The 12,695-nt window shown below is 43.7% G+C and overlaps 1 protein-coding gene across 6 annotated transcripts in view; it reads left to right on the forward strand.

The window, feature by feature from the left end:
- Positions 1 to 186: 186 nt before the first annotated feature.
- RSPH10B (radial spoke head 10 homolog B) overlaps positions 187 to 12,695 on the forward strand; it is a 39,648-nt gene continuing 27,139 nt past the window's right edge. For 3 of the 6 annotated variants that reach the window (XM_045503784.2, XM_045503789.2, XM_010965687.3), the window contains exons 1-7: positions 528 to 629; positions 1,955 to 2,307; positions 4,285 to 4,360; positions 7,153 to 7,221; positions 8,905 to 9,078; positions 11,208 to 11,293; positions 12,147 to 12,267. In XM_045503784.2, the coding sequence (XP_045359740.2) occupies positions 2,051 to 2,307; positions 4,285 to 4,360; positions 7,153 to 7,221; positions 8,905 to 9,078; positions 11,208 to 11,293; positions 12,147 to 12,267 (783 nt within the window). In that variant the 5' untranslated portion in view covers positions 528 to 629; positions 1,955 to 2,050. The other 3 variants (XM_045503795.2, XM_074345628.1, XM_074345629.1) reach the window with 3 other exon arrangements.

Genomic DNA, 12,695 nt, shown 5'->3' on the forward strand with positions numbered 1-12,695 from the left:
CTGCAAATTGGGCTTTGGGGTTGGCAGCCCCTCCCCCCACCCCCAGAACCCTTGAGTATGTGCCCTGCAGGTGTGACTAAGGGAAAGGTCACGAAATGGGTCACTTATCCTGGGTTGGCTGGGTGGGCTCAGTCTAGGCCACGACTTCTTATAGGTGGAGAACTTTACCCAGCTGGACTGGAGAGATGAACTTGCTGATTTCAAAACTGGAGGAAGGTGGCCTCTAGAAACGGGCAAAACAAGGGAATAGATACCTGGAGCAGCCAGAGGAACCAGTCCTAATTTGCGGAACTATGAGATGATAACTTTGTGTTGCTTTAAGCCACTAAGTTTGGGGTAACTTATTTACAGCAATGGAAAACTGAACGCCTGAATTATGCCTGTGTTACCGTGAAGAGGCTGAGAGGCCGCTCGGCAATTAGCAGAGCTTGGAGAATCTAGGTCAGGTGCATCCAGCTCCACATTTCTACCTGCCCGAATGGGTCAGCAGGGCAGGGCACGTGCGGCGGCCCCTTTAAGAGCGGGGCAGTGTGGGTGGTGTGGTTGCCTGGAGACCGGCCGGTCGGGACGCCGCGCTGCCCCGCACCGTCTCCGTCCGGCCTGACCGAGCGCGCGGCGTCCCGAGCGAGGTGAGCGCCGTGTTGGGTCCCGGGGTCTCATGGTCCCAGGCTGGTGGCCCTGCATGCGCCATGGCGGACGTGACGGTTTGGGCCGGGTCCTCCTCCCCGAGCGGCGCGGCCTCCTAGGACCCGAACCGGTGCGCCGTGGGCGGGGAAGGCCCCCGGGAGGGGCATGACCCAGCCCGGAGCTCTGGGCTCAGAGAATGCGCCCTCTTTTTGTGCTGTAAACGGTCGATAATACATACAGTCTCAAGCCGGGGAGAACAGAAGCTATATAAAAGTCACTAGGAAACACGCCAGGAGGACGAAGTTTGCTTTATTAGCAGCTCAGACGTCGCTGATGGAGGACCAGAGAGCCTGTAGTCACGAGAGTTTAGAAGCGAGAGCAGCTTGCTTCGCTTTCAGTCGTGAGGTGGGGGTGCAGGGCTGCAAAGAGTAATGGGGTTTTGAAGGCAGAGAGAAGCAGGACCATGTTGATAAGAGCAAAGTCTAGAGGAGGGGTCAAGCGGACGCGCGGGGTGTCCAGAGGATGCCATCCAGACAGGAGGCATCCAATGCACCCCTTGGGGACGTGCAGGTGGACCTTGCAGTCCAGGATTCACCTATGCGTCCTGCTTGATGGGCTGGCATGTCTTCAGTGGGGCCAGTTTTGGAGGGCCACGAAAACTAGGGCTTTGGAGCCTTGCCTGTCAGCTCTGTGACCTTGAGCAAATAATTAGCACAAGGTTTCTTGTTTGACGTAAGAGTCACTAAATCAACGATAGTCCTGTTCTAGGATGACTTCAAGTTGAAAAACAGGAAAGTGACCTAATAATCACTCTGTTATCAGGTGTGCTCCCTGCCGCACACTTAGGGGTTTGGTGTATCATCTCCAGTAATCCTTACAACCGGACAAGGGACTGTTATTCCTATTCGACATCAGAAACCAAAGGACATCAAGTTACAGCTGGGAATGGGCAGTCCAGGAGCCCAAATTCAGCTCCTGAGCACCTAGCAACGCTGTTGTGTGAAGAGATCCGCTTCTAAAGTATGAACTGGAGGCATATAAGACTTCAGAGGTTAAGTGGCTGTTTTTCATGCCCAGGATTACTATTCTTTGTTGTACACTATTTGAAAAGAAATGGTAGACAGTGGTTCTAAGTTAGAAAAAAACTTTTTTAGGAAATAGCCAATGCAGTATTAAAATTGTATTTTTTTAAGCTGATGATATTGGATACTTGTAATTCATTCTTCAGGCTTTAGGAGAACAATAATGACATTGGGGTTGTAAAACTAGAATTGTAACTATGACTGAAACCCTTAAGTATTTTAGAGATGTAGTTTTTGTTTTTCAGATAAAACTCATTGACGTCTTGAAACAAACAGCTTTCAACCAAAGGAGTCATTTGATTCATATACATGTAAAGTAAAACAGAGGTCTTCTAAAAGCCATGGTGAAAGAAAAGAAAAGAGCAGACAAAAAAGGGGATAAGTCTGCCCGCTCTCCCTTGTCTGTGTCCAATTACCCAGTGTTTTCCAAACAAGATGGCAACTCTGTGAGTCAAGATATGCCCCCAGGTGCTTCACCACCCCTGGATGTGCCGCTCAAGGAACCGGGGCTCAAGAGAGAGTCCATAAATGAAAATCTGCAGAATGAACATACCACCCAGTATGAAGAGCCCACTCTGACCAAACTCATGGTAGAAAGGTGATTTTTATTAAAAAAATTTTTTTTACTCTCTCTCTTTTTTTTTTTTTAAACGGAGGTACTGGGGATTGACCCCAAGACCTTGTGCGTGCTAAGCATGCGCTCTAGCACTGAGCTGCATCCCCACCCCTGAAAGGCGATTTTAATGAGCTGCATCTCCCTGTTCTACCACTTTCATGCTCTCTGTCCCCTCTGTCAGTCATCTCACATTGTAGCTTTACCTCTGTCTCCCTAGGTGGCTGTGAAAATCTATGACTTCAGCACTATTCTCTCTCCTAGAGTTTTAGGTTCAAATTTTTATCTCCCTCCTGGACATCATCTACTGAACTTCAAACTCCCTGTGTCCCAAAGCCATGACTGCGGGACTTGAAGTGCAGTTATCTGGATTTGTGTCTTAGCTGTGTGACATTAACCCCATTGTCGAACCTTTCTGAGCCTCAAGTTCTTTTTTAAAAAAATATTTTATTTATTTATTATTGTATTATTTAATTACCTTATTTTCATGGTGGAGGAAGGTAATTAGGTTTATTTATTTTTAGAGGAGGTACTGGAGATTGAACCCAGGACCTTGTGGATGCTAAGCATGCGCTCTGCCACTGAGCTGTACTCTGCCCCAATCCCTCGTTTCTGACTGACCAGATCCCACCCACTCTTTTCCTTTAATTCTTCCCAGAAGGAAGTAACTTTCCTTGAAACTTCTTTTATCATCTTTATCACTTTCTGTTATGTGTTACTATATACGTAATATGTATTACATCTGTATTCTGTATGAATTACTATGATTTGTTCACAAGTCCCAGCTTCTCTGCCAGGCTGAAACTTCCTTGGGAGCAGAGACACCCAGAGGTTCAAACAGCAGACCTGAGGCCCTGCAGGTGCTCCATCCAGATTTAGAGCTTGAATGATGTCCGCGGCCGTTTATGAATGAGGTGCTGTGTGCCAGCTCTGGGTTGAGCACTACAGAAGTATCTGGGGAAGTGTGAAATATGGTCGAGATAGGCCGTGCCTGACCATGACCCACGTTGTGCTGTTTTTAGGGACGTTCAGCAGAGTGTCAGCATCTGCCCTGAATGTGTTCAGGGAAGGTGGGACCTGCAGTTGCCCTGACACAAGAGGGACTCAGAGCAGGTCAGGATCCAGGAAACTTGCATGCATGTTTTGGGGGTGAGGGGGGCCGTCGCTGACAGCACTGCGTTGAGCTATTGTGAATTCTTTTTTTAGAATCCTTTACATTTTCTTAGCAGGGAGGGTATAGCTCAGTGGTAGAGCACATGCTTAGCATGCATGAGGTCCTGGGTTCAATCCCCGGTCCCTCCCTTAAGATAAATAGATAACTAAACCTAATTACCTCCCCCTACCAAAAAAAAAAAAGAATCTTTTGCATTTTCGTTATTCATTGTTTTTAATTACTGAAATGCTGTGTATTCATTCTGATGAATGAGATAATGCAAAGTTATCTTAAGAGTGAATCACCTCCCTCCCACAGCTTACCACCACCACACATTAATCTGAATAAAGTCTTTTTGGGTTTTATGGGTAAATAATCACCTAATCTTTAAATTAAAATAATTTCCTAACTCTTCAATATTTACACATCAGTTATTTGTTTCTTGACCTTCTGCATGAATTAGAAGCACTAAAACACTATTGAATATTTGGTGGTCAAAGCAGGAATCCCATCATGCTCCTGATTTTAACGAAATTGACTTCAGTATTTCATTCTTAAAAATCATATAAGGTGGTTTTTTTTCCGTGAATGGTCTATTATGTTTAAGTAGTTTCCTCATATTGTAACATTAGAATTTTTAAACATTGAAGGATAGTTGATTTACAATGTTGTGTTAGTTTCAAGTGTACAGCAGAGAAATTCAGTTATATATCTAAATATACATACATTTTCAGATTCTTTTTCATTATAGGTTATTACAAGAAATTGAATATAGTTCCCTGTGCTACGTTTCATTTATTTCATTGCAGCTATGAAGGGGGAAAAGTCCACGGACGGTACGAGGGGGAAGGCTTTGCCGTCTTTCAAGGAGGCGGTACCTACCACGTGAGTTACACGTTTGGGGGCTGGAGGGGACGACTGTGTGGGGTAAAGCCCATTGATTCTTCAGAAGAAATTGGAAGTACTTAATGATTTTACTTTGGGCCGAGAGTACACATTTTACTGTTAAAACATAACTTGGTACAACTGAAGTGGTCATTTTACCTTTTTTTTTTTTTTTTTTTTACCTTTTCCCAAGTTTTATTGTACAAACCACATTAAGGTCAGTGAAGTAAATAACAAATGGTAAAATCCCAGTATCATCATCCTTTTGCCATAAGTGTTTTCAGTTTGCTGTGTCCCTTTTATTCCTTGAATGGATGTAGCAGTGTTGTTACCTGGGAATAGTAATTGTGTGGGTCATGTCTTGAATCTTTTTTCCCTCAGGAACGCATTGCTGTATTGATGCCTGGTTTTTATAACTTAAAAGGGTTTTTTTTGTTTAGTAAAATACACATTAAATAGACCATTTTTAAGTGAAAGGTCAGTAGCTTTAAGTACATTCACATTGTTGTACAACCATCGCCACTGTCCATCTCCAGAACTTCCTCATCGTCCCAGACTCTGTCCCCATTAAACACTAACTCCCCATCCCCTCCTTCATAATTACTATTTTAAATATCACATGGTGTTTTAATTTACCATTCAGAACTGTACCCTGATTGTTAGATACTTTTGGGGTGTTTTCATTTTTTGCCCTTATCAATAATATCACAGTGGACGCATCCATCCATCCATCCATCCATTTGTTCAGATTATCGAAGAAATATGTGCTTATTGTAGGAGAACATATTTTCGTAGTTGAGGTTAAAAGGCAGAGGTTTCAGTGCCCCAAGTTTTCCCTTTAACCTACAACGTGTTCATTTTCCTGTTGTAAAAACTCTTAAAAACACCATCAATCATGGCTGAATAATATAAAAATGACTGTACCATCTGGCCTTTGCTGGTTTCAGCATTCATAGTGTTTCTTTATCCTGACTGGAGTCTTCTTTCATCACGATCGTGCTCCTAGGAGGCACCGATGTGTATATAATGCCGAGGTACCTAGTGCTTGTTCCCATGGGGTAAACCCCTCCTGGTCGGCTGAGGACGTGATGACAGCCTCGTCTGGGTGCTCGGCTGGGTCCCCTCAGGTTCGCAGTTACCCGGTAGCTCGAGCCTGGCCTCGCCCCTCCCCCTGATGGGGAGCAAATAGCCCCCTGTTTCTAGAGGAGCCCCTCCCTCACTGCCAGCTGCTTGCTCTGTAAACTCCCTTACCCTCCAGTTGTTTTGATTAAAGGACAATCAATTAGCTCGATCTCCTTTTTAGTTTTTTTATTTTTGGGGGGAGGAATAATTAGGTTTATTTATTTATTTATTTATTTATTTATTTATTTATTTATTTATTTATTTATTTATTTTAGAGGAGGCACCGGGGATTGAACCCAGGACCTCGCATGCTCAGCACAGGCTCTACCACTGAGCTACACCCACCCCGCCCCCATCTCCTTTAAACTGTAGGGGAGGGGGAACCAACAGTAGGCCCGTGCCCCACATGGGTCAGCTGTGGTCTGTCACACGTTCACATCACAACCTCCTAAAGAGAGACCATCAAAACAAGCCTGTCACGAAGCACTTACCCTCCCCACGTGGATGGGTGCCATCCTTTACGTTCTAGTTTGTTAAAAATGCTGCTCATCACGACCACAGTTGATTCCCCAGTCCAGCCAAGAGCCGCAGCCTGCATCCGCAAAATCGTGGCTTCCCCCCAGTTCCTGAGCACCAGCCCGGCCTGACGTGCGCCCACGTGAACCAGAGTAGATGCTCTAATGGTCTTCTTGCTCCTGAGGTTAGGGTGGTGGTTAGCAAAGCGGGTTCCCAGGGACAAGCAGCAGCACCTGGGAATTTTTTCAAAGTGCAAATTCTCAGGTCCCAGCTCAGATCTGGTGAATCAGAATCTCCATGGTGGGGAGTGGGCTGAGCAGTCTGTGTTTTCACCGCCCCCCCCCCGACTCTAATGCATTGTGGGGTTTGAGAATCACTGACTTAGTGCACTGTTGACATCGATTCTCGATTCTCCCCAGCCGCCAAGCCTTGACCCCAGCTCCTCTAAAAAGGTGATTTTGAAAAAGAACTGGATGTAATTTTATCCTTGTTTCCTCTGGTTGCATTTAGACGTGTAGGTGTGTCAAGTTTTTAACGACTAGTTCCTATACAAAAACAGTAGACACTCCATAACGAACAGCACTGACAACTGTATATTGTGTACATACACGTATATGTGAACGCACACGCGCATGCACCGGTAATTCCCAGTAAGGAAAACGAAGTGTAAACTTCAAAAACGTCATCCTTTCTGATGTCCACATAATGGGTTTAACCAGGCCTGTCCAGTCTAAATAATTTTCCAAAACCCTTAAACCTTGAAACACAAAGCCTGAAGCATATGATGTTCTTTTGAACTATAGAATTTTCCAATAGCTTAGTTAGCAGAGGAAGCCTGAATTTACAGCTCCGTGTCACAGCTGCACAGCGCTGCCTGGTGTAAACTTTAGGGAACTGGGTTTTTGGGGGACTCCTCCTCGGATCCTTTTTAGAACAGGATGGACGCCAGTGTGGGCCAGCTCCAAGCTGAACACTCGGTGAGCAGATCTGTGGAATGTGGTCCCGTTCTTTATTTTTGTGAATTCAAGTGCAGTCAGTTTACAATGTTGTGTTAATTTCTGGTGAACGTGGCTCTGTTCTAAGTGGAGTCCGTGGGCGGCAGTTGTATAAAATCAAGATCGAGCCTAAGGGTTTGTTGTTGTTCTGTTTTGAAGGGTATGTTTTCAGAAGGACTCCTGCACGGGCAAGGGACTTATGTCTGGGCCGATGGACTGAAATATGAGGTAAAGCACATAATGCATTATACTCCTAAGTATGAAGGTTGTTTTTTTTTTTTTTTTTTTCAGAATGACGATCTCCAGGTCCATCCATGTTGCTGCAAATGGCATTATTTCCCCCCTTTTTATGGCTGAATAGTATTCCATTCTATAAATATACCACAACTTCTTTATCCAGTCATCTGTTGATGGACATTTAGGTGGTTTCCATGTCTTGGCTACTGTAAATAGAGCTGCTGTGAACATTGGGGGTGCTGGTGTCTTTTTGAATTAGAGTTCCCTCCAGATGTATGGCCAGAGTGGGATTGCTGGATCATATAGTTAAGTCTATTTTTAGTCTTTTGAGGACTCTTCCTACTGTTTTCCATAATGGCTGCACCAAACTACATTCCCAGCAGCAGTGTAGGAGGGTTCCCTTTTCTCCACACCTCTCCAGCATTTATTAAGTATGAGATTTAATGGTCAGGTTCCCCAAGTTAAACACACTAGTTTCATAAAAGTAGCTCAGCATATGGGTTAAAAGAAAGGCACAAAACCAAAGGAACTCGTTACTGCACAGGACCCTCTAAATTGTCACCAGTTTGGTCTGGATGTTCTAGAGGTGTTCTGTGTGCTCTGGGCATGGCCAGCATACGTGCATGTGTTTAGTCTCTCCCATTTTTTTTTTTTTTTACAAAAAATGGTTTGTTACACACTCTCTTCTGCACTTTTATTTCCTAGAGCTGAAATACTGTCCATTCAGCCAGATGTGCCTATTTTTACGGGATGCTTGTGTTCCATTGTGTGGGTTTCACTTAGCCTGTCTTGTTGGGTTCAGGGGAATATATATTTTTAAATCAGTGCCTCCCAGAATGAGCACCGGTTTCAACCCCTACGCATACATAGCGTGTGTGCCTGAAACACTGTTCTGAAAGTTGCAATTGTACAGCTGCTTATGTGATGGTGTTTGTAAGTTGTAATGAAGGTATTTAAAACAGAGGCACAGAAAGCACGTATTCAAATAACAGCCAGGTGAGGGAAACAGGCAAGTTTGGGCCAAGACGATGCCTAACTGGACTAGGTAGTGGGAGACAAGGTGGAGGGAGAGCGAGGGGAGGGTCCACCTTCACTGTCACGGAGCAGAGAGAAGGTCTGAAGCCCAGGGGAGCTGGAGGACTGGGTCCCAACAATGGTTTCAGGCCAGCCTCTGCCGGGAAACTCCCTTCCCTCCAGACACCTGCCTCCTGGCCTGGGCCTCTGGTTCACATCTCTGGAAGTCAGATGGGGCTCATTCTTACGGACACAGACCCCTACCCACACCCCTGGTCCCCCTGCCACCAGCCCAGTCAAGAGGGTTTATGGGGCCAGTGAATTAGCCTCCTCGAGGTAGGTTCCAGAATCTAAAGCTCCCATGGCGAGGCTTGGAAGCCACCACTGCACCATGTCACCTGCTAGCTTCTTGGAGCTTGGTCTGCACACAGGTTTCCTGTTAGTTTATTCTGCCTGGGCTTCTGCCTGGTGGCAGATCAGGCGAGGGAGGATGGGCGTGTAGAGAAGGGAGGAGGAGGTGGAAGCTGGGGAGGGAGGTGAGATATCCACCTGTTTTCATGGGAAGAGAGATTGGAGTGATGTTTGTAGTCAAGGACACTCACAGGTGAGGGATCTCCCTACTGCTTTCTTCCTGCCACTCTGATGGCATTTTTGCCCCAGGGGGACTTTGTGAAGAACCTCCCCATGAACCATGGCATCTACACGTGGCTGGACGGCAGCACCTACGAAGGAGAAGTGCTCAACAGCATGAGGAACGGGTTTGGCACATTCAAGTGCGGCACTCAGCCCGTGTCCTACATCGGCCACCAGTGCCATGGCAAGAGACATGGGAAGGTGGGTGAGGCTGTGAACAGGATGTGCAGACACGGAGGGCGGGAAGTAGTGGGGCTGTTAAAGGTCTGTTCACTTTTTGTTTACTGAGGTGAACTTCACGTCACGTGAAATTAACCATTTTGGAATGAACAATTCAGTGGCATTTAGTACATTCACCATATTGTGCAGCTACCACCTCTGTCTCATCCCTAAACATTTTCCTGACTCCAAAACAAAACCCCACACCTGTTAGGCAGTTCTTCCCCGCTCCCTTCCCAGCCCCAGGAAACCACTGACCTGCTTTCTGTCCCTATGGGTTTACCTATTCTGGACATCTTATGTAAATGGAATCATACAATATGTGACCTTTTGTGTCTGGCTTCTTTCACTGAGCATCACCCTTTTGAGGTTCATCTGTGTTGTAGGTAGTTCATTCCTTTTTATGGCCGAATAATATTCCACTGTATGGATGTACCATATTTTGTTTATCCACTTATCCATTGGATGTTTCCCTCTTTTGGCTACTGTCAGTAATGCTGCTGTGACTATGAGTGAAAAGATTTGAGTACCTATTTTCAGTTCTTCTGGGTATACACCTAGGAATTGAGTTGTTGGGTCTTACGGTAACTCAACGTTTAACATTTTGAGGAGCCACCCAACTGTTTTCCATGGTGGCTGCACCGTTTTACATTCTCGCCAGCAAATGTAGGTTATAGCCACTTATAAGCAAGGTTGTCATTTTGGGTACTGTCTCACTTTTGTATAGGATGATAAAATACTGGAGCAGTGTTTGTAGAAAATGTCACAAGAAAAGAAAAAGTCTGTCATTATAATGATCACTTTACTCAGATTTAGACAGTTCCCTTGGATTCTGTGTTTTTAGCTTGTAGCAGATCAGTTCTGACATGTTGGTTGGGTGGGGGATGGTAACTTCTAGATGGAGGCACCAGGGTGGTTGCAGGGAGGAACAGATTAGTTTGATAATGAGGAAGAAGATAGAGGAATCACACACACACACACACACACACACACACACACACACACAGGCATAAACCAGTGAATAAACAAGCAATTTGAGGGCATTCAGTGTAGATCTGAATACCTTGCACAGTGGCTGGTACCACGCCCTGAAAGGAGTCATCAAAGTGCCACGTTCACTTACGCTCAGGGACAGTAAAATAAGTAAAACGGTTTTGGTACGCAAAAGAGAGGGGCCTTCAGTCACCTTTAGGTGACAACAAAACAGGATTTCTTTAGGTATTTATTTAACTTCTGGTTACTGAATATAATGAATATACTGAATATAATGGCTGTAGTCATTTCATGCCTTCATGTGATACTTTGTTCTTAAGGATTAATTGATTTGTAACATCTCATTCTTGCTTGGTGGGCACCTTACCATTTTTTAAAATTGAAGTAGAGTTGATTTGCAATGTTGTGTTAGTTTCTGATGTACAGCAAAATGACTCAGTTATATATATACATATATATACACATATATATGTATATATATACACATATATATATATATGTATTCTTTTTCAGATTCTTTTTCATGATAATTTATTACAAGATACTGAATATTGCTCCCTGTGCTTTACATTAGGACCTTGTTTATTTTATATACTGTAGTCTGTGTCTGCTAGTCCCAAATTCCTAATATATCTCTCCCTCTGTTCCCCCTGGTAATCATGTTTGTTTTCTATGTCTGTGAGTCTCTTTCTCTTTTGTAAATAAGTTCATTTGTACTATTTTTAAAAAAGATTCCACATATAAGTGAGATCATATGGTATTTGCCTTTCTCTCTGATTTCACTTTGTATGATGATCTCTAAGTCCACCCATGTTGTTGCAGATGGCATTATTTCATTCTTTTTCATGGCTGAGTAATATTCCGTGTGTGTGTGTGTGTGTGTGTGTGTGTGTGTGTACATATCTTCTTTATCGTCATCTGTCGTTGGACAGTTAGGTTGCTCAATTTACCATATTCTTGATCACAAAACAGAAACAATATGGACTATCTGTCTTGCCTAAGTATGACACTGACTTCTGTATCATTTAGGCTCCTTAAATTTATACATTTTTATCTTTACCTTAAAAAAATTTGCTTTTTGAGGCTTGGTTTTTATAAAATGATATTCTTTGTTCTAGGGCTCCATTTATTACAACCAAGACGGCACCTCCTGGTATGAGGGCGACTGGGTGTACAACATCAAACAGGGCTGGGGGATTAGATGGTAGGTATCACCGCTGCCATGTTTGGGGTGTTGGTGAAAAGAGTTTGTGGCCCAGGCGATTTTCACTTAGGCTATTTAGACATAAGGGGCAGGACTTACAGAGAACACATTTTCCATATAAGCAGGGTGGGTATTTAAATTAGCCCCAGTATAATCTGTACAGTGATGAAATATTCTGCAGAAAATTTAGAAAAACACCATATTAAATATGATGTCTAATCGTTACTGTTTCACTTTATTACATGTGGAAACTGCCTCTTTGTCCCCTGGATTAATCACGGATCTCCCGCGTTAATTGTACGTTTTCTGAGGAATGTTGACATGCTGGCTTGATTTGAGATTGAGCAGACAGCATTATATTTTAAGGCTTAACATATTTGGGGGCGAAAATATTTCACTAGTCATAATGCTATAGGGAGTTATTTTTAAAAGATTAAAAAACCCTGTTCTTATCTGCCTTGCCACCTCATTAAATAATCAGAAGGTTTAATAAAATGACTTACTCTGCCTCCTAGGACGATCATTTTTACTGACCACAGGCCTACCCATGGAGCTGAAACCCCAGGAAGGCCGTGTGGGTGCAAGGTGGTATTCTTCAAAGGTGTTTAGGAAGAAAGGTTAAGAAAGTCCCAATAAAAGTAAACATTGTTGGGGGGAGGGTATAGCTCAGTGGTAGAGTGCGCGCTTGGCGTGCACGAGGTCCTGGGTTCCATCCCCAGTGCCTCCATTAAAAAAAGAAAAGAACAAACCTGGTTACCTCAGCCCCAAAAACAAAATCTTAAAAAACAATTAAATGTTATATATGAGATAACTGTTCTTAATTGTTTTTTTTTGGGGGGGGGGTTGGTCCTAGTTACAAATCTGGAAACATCTATGAAGGACAGTGGGAAAACAACGTGCGGCACGGGGAGGGCAGGATGAGGTGGCTGATCACCAACGAAGAGTACACCGGCCAGTGGGATAGGGGCGTCCAGGTACCGTGCAGCTGGTTGTAGCTCCTCTCATGTTTTGTTTTCTCTGATGTTTCTCAGTTTTCAATTCAGTTGATACTTGCTCTTTGTTGTTACTTTCCTCCTTCGTGCTTTGGGTTTAATTTGCTCTTTTCCTAGAATTAAATTGATGCTGTATCGATTTGAGATGATTCTTCTTTTCTATTGTAAACATTTAATACTACAGTTTTTCCCCTTAGCACTGCTTTGTCTGTATTCCACTGATTTTTATATATTATGTTTTATTTTTTGTTCATTTCAAAATATTTTCTAATTTCCCCATGACTTCCTCTTTGTCTTATAAATTATTTTGAAGTATGTTGTTTAATTTCCAACTATTTAGGCATTTTCCCAGATATGTTTCTGTTTTTTGTTTGTTTAATTCCACTGTGGTCAGAGAACATACTCTGTCT

This window comes from Camelus bactrianus, chromosome 18, assembly GCF_048773025.1.
Source record: "Camelus bactrianus isolate YW-2024 breed Bactrian camel chromosome 18, ASM4877302v1, whole genome shotgun sequence".
NCBI classification, from domain to species: Eukaryota; Metazoa; Chordata; class Mammalia; order Artiodactyla; family Camelidae; genus Camelus; species Camelus bactrianus.